Source organism: Physeter macrocephalus, unplaced genomic scaffold (genome assembly GCF_002837175.3).
Source record: "Physeter macrocephalus isolate SW-GA unplaced genomic scaffold, ASM283717v5 random_816, whole genome shotgun sequence".
NCBI classification, from domain to species: domain Eukaryota; kingdom Metazoa; phylum Chordata; class Mammalia; order Artiodactyla; family Physeteridae; genus Physeter; species Physeter macrocephalus.
Genome location: NW_021146102.1, coordinates 25,093 through 34,186, shown reverse-complemented (window position 1 = coordinate 34,186; position 9,094 = coordinate 25,093). Strand labels below are relative to the sequence as shown.

At 60.9% G+C, this 9,094-nt stretch overlaps 1 protein-coding gene across 1 annotated transcript; it reads right to left on the bottom strand.

The window, feature by feature from the left end:
• Positions 1-898: 898 nt before the first annotated feature.
• Positions 899-8,803, bottom strand: LOC114485232 (centrosomal protein of 131 kDa-like). Its single transcript, XM_028486323.2, has 7 exons — positions 8,710-8,803; positions 6,115-6,316; positions 5,275-5,384; positions 4,715-4,829; positions 4,286-4,413; positions 1,783-1,896; positions 899-1,261 (listed from the first exon to the last, which is right to left on the bottom strand). The coding sequence occupies exons 2-7, from the start codon at positions 6,298-6,300 to the stop codon at positions 1,102-1,104; spliced, it is 813 nt and encodes a 270-aa protein (XP_028342124.1). The 5' UTR covers positions 6,301-6,316; positions 8,710-8,803; the 3' UTR covers positions 899-1,101.
• Positions 8,804-9,094: the final 291 nt, after the last annotated feature.

Here is a 9,094-nt window from a genome sequence, read left to right as displayed (position 1 = left end):
TCCGCACAGGTTATTCACAATTGCTAGAAACAGAAAGTAACCCAAAGGCCCACCACCTATGGGTGAGCACTGTGTGCTCCTGACAGCGACATTACTCACAGACAAACAGCAACAAACCAGGGACTCTGCAGGCCAGGCACACGAGGCCCCAGGCCGGTGCTCTCGTCAGGGCCTGCTAGGGAAGGCAAGCTGCAGGGGACAGGCTGGTGTGGCCAGGGTCTCGGCCGGAAGGGGCTGGGTGAGAGGCATGCGAGGGGATCCCAGGGGGTGACATCATTCCGTCCGCACGTGCATCAAACTCATAGACCTGTGCCCTAAAGAGGGCACGTCTTGTTGTACGTAAACTACACTCAGTAAAGCGGGTTAAACCCAAAGCCTTCACCTTGGCCCTCAGGGACACTTTGCTGATTCACTCAGCAAAGGTGCTAATGGACCATCTAGGATGTCACCAGCCATGGGACATGCACGCAGAGGGGAGCCCTGGTGGGGACACCCGGGCCTCACCCAGCTCGTCCCGCTTGCCCACTTCCAGGGCCCAGTCCCAAGCTCTTCTGGGACAGCAGCGGTGACGGCTCAGCCAGGTGAGGCTCTCCAAGCCCAGCCTCTGAACGCTAAGTGGTTCCTGACGGGGCACAACGTCACAGACCTGGGGCCGCAGCAGCAGATCTCACCGTGCCCACCCTCCGCGCTCCCCTGGGGCAAGGTTCTAGGGGCGGCTCCATCAGTTGCTTGGAGTTTTTCAGTTTTATATCTTCTTTCTGCTTAATGTCTTTTTAACTAACAGTTTTACTGAGGTATGGTTTACATACTTATAAAATTCACCCATTTTGAGTATACGATTCAATGATTTTTAGTAAATTTACAGAGTTGTACGACCGCCAGCATGATCCGGTTTGAGAACGCTTCCATCGCCACCCAAAGCACTCCCCTGGCCCCAGGCAGCCACCGCTCTACTTTCTGTTTCTGCAGATTTACCTTTCTTGACGTTTTATATAAAAAGAATTGTACGGGTGGTCTTTTCAGCCTACATATCTTAAAACAACTCTTAAACAGAAGTCTCTCTCACTGGTCCCTCCGGCCTCCTCCCAGCCCGGGCTGCGGTCACCTCTCAGCCTCCTCCTCGGTCACCTCCTTCCGTCTGAGCTGGCCGGCGCTGCCCCCCGAGTTGTTCTGGACCGTGTGGTTGCTGCGGGCCGCGTTCTTCTGCGGCTTCCCGAGGCTGCTGCCCTCGCCCTCGTCCGTGGCTGCCTTGATGATGTTGCTGGCCGGGAGGGCAGAGAAAGGCTCACAGCCTCCTGACACGGCCCCCGCCTCCTGGCCCCCGGGGGACGGCTCGGCCTGGTCCCGGGGCCTGGGGCCTGGGAGGAGGCACCCACACGTCCTGTTCCCTGTTCTGACTTGCTGGTCATTGCCGGGGTCACCTACTCGGCCCCCACCAGAGCCCGTATGGTGGCACCCAGGGTTAATGGGCACTGCATTTAAAACAGCAGAAAGGTCTCAAATGTCACAGGATCCCAGAGCCAGATGGTGACTCAAGACACCCATAGGCCGTCACCGACCTGAGCACACCATGCAGTGGATGTGGGGGTGACGGACTAGGGGCTGCTCTGCTCAGCTCAGCTCAGCCCTCCTCGAGACCCCCCTTGGCTTTGGTCTTAGCCAGGGACCGGAGACTCAGGGGGGGGCTGCGGCTTCCTCGGGAGGACCTCAGGCTGGCGTGAGCCCGGGCCCGCCCGTGTGGCCCAGGTGGGGCACCGTGCAAGGCTGGAGCCAAGGCCTTACTTGAGGGAGGGAGCCATGTGGTTGGAGCTCTTGGGGGGCGGCACCTTCTCCGAGGGGGTGTAGTGGTTGTGCACCATGGTGGTGACGCAGTTGCCCACGGCGCCCTTGTTGCTCCTGCCAGGAGAGACCGGGGCAGGGGGGGGGTCAGGCTCTGGGAAAGACCCCCGAGTCACGCTGTTGATGCCAGGGCTCACTGTGGTGTCGTCTCAGTGTCCCTGCCGGTGGGGCCCTTCTTGGGACCCGGGAAAGCTCCACCAGGGCATTCCACCAAGCAGAACCCGAGGTTTGAGGGTGAAAACTGCAGCCCCTGACTTCGGACATGCCTGCGACAGGGTGGGGGAACGGTTACAGACTCAGCAGAGAAGGGACCTTCCCCTGCCAGTTACACGTGATGGATGGAATACACACTGTTTTCTCTCTCCCCCTCTCAAACCCGCTAGAAGGGATAAAAAACGTACAAACACACAAGGATGAGAAGACGAGACAGCGGCAAAGAGATGTCCACAAAGTTCTTGAGGACGAGGAACAGAGGGCCCAGCGGTGGGTGACTCGCAAAGCGAGTGACGGGAAACCTGGATGCCGCAGGGGCCACGAGGCGGCTGGTCTGCACCCTAGAAGCCAGGGAGGTGCAGGAAGCAAGGGCACCTGGCTCTTCCAAAGCAGCAGCTGCGCCTGCACCCCTGCCTCACTCTGAGCATCAGGCACCAAGCCCACCCTGCCCCGGCCCTCCTCCTGCAGAAGAGAAGCAGCTAGGTCTCCAGGTGAGAGCCTGTGCACTGGACCAGGACACCCCCACCCCCTTCCTGCTGGCCCGCAGAACTGGTGGCCCTCAAATAACCCCGCGGGGGAGACAGGAGGATCTCTCCTTGGAGAGACTGGGCAGCCCCACAGAAAAGTCCCACATGCAGACAGGTGGGGAGCCCCCAGCACAGCAGCCTGGTCCCCACAAAATCACCCCAAAGCAAAGCCTCCAGGCAACTTTTAGGGCCTCCCTCTTAAATTCTGACAGAGCCAGTATTCCAGACATTTGGTGAAAGACTCACATGTGAAAAGTCAACAAACAGAATATGATGGAGATAAGGCCAAGCAAAGAACAGGACATTTCAACAAATGTACACTCAGTGTCAGGCTGTGCTGATAAATCTTTAACAGCCAAGTCTCTAGAGAGAAAAGCTCTTATCTGCAGCATCTGCCAATGTCAGTGACAATATTCCCACCATGACTGATTTCAGACACCCTGGAACCAGAGCCAGGCAGAGGAGGACAGTCAGCCTCGTGAGCTGGTGCAGGCAGCTCCAGCCGCCGCTGCGTGGAATCCTCAAACACGTGACAGACGAAACAAGAACAAGATGCTACGAAAGAGGAAGGATGGAGAGACATTCGAGAACAAGAGGAGCTACAGGAGAAGAAACAAAGTGAGCAAAGGGTTGAAATACACAGTTAGGTGCCTCTATCAGAAAGCAGATCCCAAAGCTAAAGAGAAAGAAAAGAAGGGAAGACGCCAACTTTGTAGAATCAACCCAGGAGGCCCAACATGCAAATAACCGCAGTCGCAGAAAGAACGGAGAAAAAGAAAAGGGAGAAAACTGTCAAAGAAATGACAAGAGGTAATTTCCTAGAACCGAAGAACACAAGTGTGCACATGGACCAGACACCAAAGCCCAGTGTGATGAGTGAAAGGACCATGTCGAAGGCCTGGCCCTGGGAGCTTCCACAACAGAGAAATGAAAAAATGACTCAAACTGCTTCTAGAGGGAGGAAAACAGACACGTGAAAGGACTGGGGATCAGGAAGGCAGTGAATTCACAACAGCTCTCCACGGAAACTGAGCAATTGCTTCAAGATGGCAGGAAAGCTTTCCATCTAGAACTCAGCGCCAGCCGAACTCTCAGTCGGTGGAACAGTCACGGCATGTTCAGGCACATGTGGTCTTAGAAACTTTACCTCCCACACATCCTTCCTGAGGAATCTACGGGAGGATGTGCTCCCCTAGAGATGGAGGAAACGGAGGGCCTACCAGGAGGGAGGGGTTAGCAGAGGGCGGCCAGCTCGGACCCAGGCAAGAGAAGACAGGGCTCCGAGAGGTTTCTCTGGAGGAGGGTGGACGGGCAGGGCACCTGCTGGCCTGCTGGAGGGGAGTTCTAAGGTTCTCTTGTCAAGTCTGGGAGAAGCGACCCACACACAGACGACGAACCAAGGAGGAAAACAAGAGATCATTTTTAACTCCGGGAAAAACAAAAGTGTGCCCCAAACATCAACAACGTCTCTTGAGCAGATTCTGCTCTGAGGTTCACATCTTGGATTCCTCAATCCTCCTGACTCTGGGGGGGCAAACACAACCATTGTCCCCTTGGTATAAATGAGGATCCTGGGGCCCAGGAGGGTTAAGCAACCTGCCCACAGAAATGTTCCGAGGCACCCTGGTCCAGACACAAATAAGACAAAGCGGCCACCCCCGGGAGCTCTGGGTGGGCGGGGCCGTGTGGCCCTGCAGCCGGCGCACCTGTTGTTGGCGGTAAAGTTGGGGGCCAGGGGCACCGTGCACTCTCTCCTCCGCGGGCCCACCGGCACGTCGAGGGTGCCAGGACTCTGGGCATCGGGTGGTAAGGTGAAGGCCCTGGGCTGGTCATCCTGCACATAGACGACAGCCTGTGACCTCGCTGCACACGCCACTGACCCAGGGCCCCTGCCCTGCCCCCAATGCCCCATGCACACACGGGGAGCAGTGGGATGGCCTAAGGGCTGGGACATTCTTCGCTGCTCCTCCTCACGTTGACCGCTGTGGTCAAAGCTGGCTAACTAACACTGATGCCCCCCACCCCCTGCCGGCCCATCCTGCAGGGGCAGCGAGAACAAAGCCGGAACCAGGCGTCACTCCCTGCGGACGCAGGCCGCGTGACGTCCTGTCCGCTCAGCTCAGCTGCAGCCTCACCAGGACGTTCCACGTGGCTCCCTTCTCGCTGGAAGCTTTGCTCAGACTGGCAGGCCTCTTTCTCGCACCGGGGCTGCCCTCAAAGAGTGTCAGGAAGTCCGGGGGCTCTTCCGGCCTGTGTCGCAGAGAGGACAGCAAGCAGGGATAGTCACTGGGCCCAGGAGGCCCGACTCCAGGAACCCAGACGGGGGTCGTCTTACGAGGGGACAGAAGGGACCAGGTCACCGGTGGAGACTCCTGCTCCCCAGCCCACAGCATAAAATATCATTTCTCAGCCCCGATCTGACGACCACGCCTGGAAGAGATGCTCACACCTGTCCCGTGGCCACCACAACACCCACAGGGAAAGCGCAGCAAGGACAAGGAAGAGGAGCAGGCAGGGGGATGGTGGCCTTGAGGTCCACATCTCTGCGCAGGAAATGACGGGCCAAGACTCGTCCCGCCTGCCCCGCCCAGGGCTGGCCCCCCGTCCAGCCAGTGCTCACGCCAGTGAAGCTGGGAGAAGGGCTAAAAGAGGGAGGAGAGAGCAGGCCGGGGGTACCTGAGGGGTCAGAGGTTACCTGAGGGGGCCAGGCCATGCCTGGTTGGCTTGTGGCTGGTTGACCTGCGTGGCACTGTTAGATCTGCGAAGGTTGCTGATGGCGCGGGAGCCTCCGGGCCCTGGGGCCTCCTGCCAAAAGGAGGGAAGCAACCAACCATGCGGCCAAGGTTTTAGACCCTCGCCAGTCCACGCAGCACCAGGCCAGGCTTGGACACAGATTTAGAGAGAGGCTCTCCTGGGTCACACGTAGACCGGTGGGCAGAGGAGCAGCATGGGGGTCCTGGGTTTGACCTGCTGAGCGGGGGCAGGTCCTGGGCCTCTCACACGAAGTGGGAGCTCCTCACCCCTGGCAGATGGAAGGTCCGAGAGGAAGCGCGTGAGGCCCGCCCGGGCGCCACAGCAAAGGCTGACCACCCTCCTCATCACCTTCTAACCAGTGAGCCTGGCCACTCACTCCCCCCTGCAGCTCTCGTCCCGCAGCTCCTGCGGCCTGCCTGCCCTGCCCCGCCCTGCCTGGTATCTCAAGGCCACCAGGAGCTCCTCCTTCCCCACACATCAACCCCGTTTACAGAGGAATCACACAAATCCAAACGTTGCTGGAACAGGAGGGACAGAGGGCTTGGTGCTGGCAGATCCAGGCTCTGCCTGGGGCCAGCCGACCCCAGTCTTGACCTCTTGGTGAGTCAGCTCCCTGGTCTACAAGCCGAGTCCTTCCTGCCCCGGGGTGGCCCCAGGGATGCACGGGATGATGGACATGAAGGTGCCTGCTGAGGTGTGGAGCTTACCCAGGAGTCAGACGCCACCCCGAGGTAGGGGGCCCTGGACACCCCTGGACCTGAGGCCCAGCCCTAACACTCACCAGCATCTTCCTCCTTGGCTCGCTGCCAGTGACCACGGAGATGGAGCGGGCGATGGGCTTGGCGGTGGAGGCACTGTTGGGACGCCGGGACATGGGCGGAGGGAGGCCTGTCAGACTCAGGTCCATGCTTTCCGGGCTGCCCTCGGGGGGGCCGGAGGGGCCGCTGAGGGCCCTGGAGCCTTTCATGGTGGAAAGGTAGGCCCTGAGCAGGGAAGAAGGGATACGAGGAGATGTCCTCCGAGGAACCAGGTGCACACACGTAACCTCTGGCCCGGCCGCAGGGGCCCAGGGCGCCTGAGTCTGCCTGCCACCCAGCTCCCCAGAAGCCTGCCACGCCCACCACCCTCCTCACCGGGTGGCCATCTCCTCATTAGGAGCAGAAGCGAGTGGGACGCCGAGCATGAACGGCAAAAGGAGGGCCTCCTGGGGTCAAGATGACCTTCCCCGGAGGGGCACTGCTGGGCATGGCCGGGGGCTGTCATGGCTGTGAGCCCCTGCCCCGTGACAGGTACTCCACCCGCCTGGGCCCCATGTTCCTCATCTGTAAAATGGGCCTTTAAAAGTGCCTCCCCAGGGGTTATCATGAGGCTCAGACAAGACGGCTGTGAGGCTGGCGCGTGGTGAGCCCCCACAGGCGATATTCTAACTGGGGTTTGTTAGGGCCCCCAAACTGATCTGACCACAGAACCCCCTCCATCTCCTCAGAACCACCCAGAATATCCACGAGCTCCTGGGATGCAGCATCTGCTCTCGTGTCCAGGTTCCCCTCCTCCCCTCCTAGGTTGGCCACCTCTGCAGCGTCCCGTGCTGGCCCTTCCTCTTCCGACTGCTCAGCCCTGGGCCTCTCTCTTCGTCCTGGGGGACCGCCTCTGGCCTCCTGGCTTCAAACACCATCCATGGGCTGCCGGTTCCCACAGGCATACCTCCCGCCCCCCTGTCCCCTAGTTCCCAACTTAGCTAACCACGGAGCCCCTGGCACCTCAGACCCAAACGGACTCCTGACTACCACCCCTCCAGCGCGCCTCCCTGGTGGGCATTTTCTGAAACCAGCTCAGACCGAAGATCCAGGTCTCGTCCCGACATCCTCTCCCTCACCTCCACACCTGCCCCCTCAGCAACCCAGCCGGTGCCCCTTCCCCGTCAGTCCCTTCCCTCCACAACCCCCATCTGAGCCCCCGTCTCCTCAGACTGGACAACCGCAGCAGCCCCTCCTCCGGCCCTGCCTGGCCGGCCCAGCCCCTCCCCGCACGGCAGCCACAGCTGATCTTTCTGAACCGGGTCTCAGATCAGGCTGTGCCCCCAGTGAAGACCCTCCGAGGACTCCCCGGCAGGGAGAATACAGTCCACATGCCTAATGCCCCTCAGACCTGACCCTGATCTCTGCCTCCCTTTTCCCTCCTCAATCTGCTTGAGACCCTTCCCTGGGATGTCACGAGGCCCCCTTTCACTCAGAGGGCTGCCTGTCACTGTCACTCTTCATTCCCTCATCCTGCTTCATTCTTCTTCACTTGACCACCTGCCCACACAGGTTGGTCTGTGCACTGCCTGATGCCCTCGTACGAATGTAAGGTCCAAGAGGGTGGGGACCATGCAGCCCCAGAAGCTGGCACGTGGCAGGTGTTCAGGTAACAAGAGGGGGTGAGCCGGCACCAGGAGTGACCAGAGAGGAATGAGCACAGCCCTCTGTGCCACGGAGGACTCTGGTGGGCCAGCGGGCACACACCATCGTCACCCAAGGTCAGCGCTGTAGCCTCCTTCAGCTCCAACACCCACAGCAGAGGCTTCGGCCCCTATTCTCCAGCGTGAGGGCAGAGGCTGTCCCTGCCACTCACCAGGCCAGTGTCCTCAGTTATGCATTTCCGGTCGGGTTGTGGGGGTGAAATTTAACACCCTCCTCTCCTGGAGGCACTGGCCACAACCAGCTGGACCTAGGCTGGCCCACTCAAGAAGCGTGCAGGGCTCTGGGATGGTAAACACAGCCTCTCCGTGGAAACCTCCAGGCCAGACCTCACCTTGCATATAGAGGTGTCCCTCCCAGGACCTGAAGGTGGGTGTCCAGAGCCTCTGCCTGGACCCCTCAAGATGGGCAGTCCCAGGACCCCAGGCAGCTTCTCTGCCCGGCAGCTCCCCATCTCTGCGGTTTGGCTCAAGGTGGTGAGACCGGACTGCTGACTGGTTTCCACCCCATCCTCCTGGGAAGGCAGGAGGAGCTCAACGGCCCTGGGGCATGAGCCCCTCCTCACCTGTGCGGGGACACCGAGGAGCCCTCACCTGCACCCTCCCCCTCATCTGGGAAGACCCCTTTACCTGCATAAGGACACCCCCCTGGTCACCTGCGTGAGGCCCAGACCCCCTCACTTGCGCTGGCCTCCGCATCTGGGCGGGCCCTCCTAGGACCACCTCACCTGCGCGGGGACGCCCTCATCAGAACGAGGCCCCACTCACCTGCACGTTCCACCTCACCTGCGCAGCCCGGGATGCCCCTCCCTGCGCGGTCCAGGAGCCCCCTCACCTGCGCGGGCCCCATCATCTGCGCAGGCCCTGGACCCCCGTTCACCTGCGAGGACAAGCCCACCTGCACAGGGATCCCCTCACCTGCGTGGGTCGGGCCTGGGACTCGGGGCCTGCGGGACCGAACGGCGTGGGGCGCGCGGGGCCCTCCAGGCTGGGACGGGCGGGGCCCAGGCTTTGGGCCGGCGACTTCACGCCCCCGGCCCCGGCGCTGACTCCGAGGCCCGGTGACAATGAAACGGCCGGGAGGCCGGGCGAGCAGCCGCAGCTAGCTACCAGCAAACAGCCTGGCACCTCCTCCCCGTCCGTCACGGAGGCCCGCCTTTCCTGCCCGCGCCGCTTTCGAATTGGCCCTCCGGCCGCCCGCTCCGGACGTCCCGGGAGCTCATTGGGCCACTCTGCTGTCCTTCGGGAAGTTCAGGCGTGGGAGGAGCAGCAGAGAGCTGGGTGCCCGCGGTGGCGGCGGGCT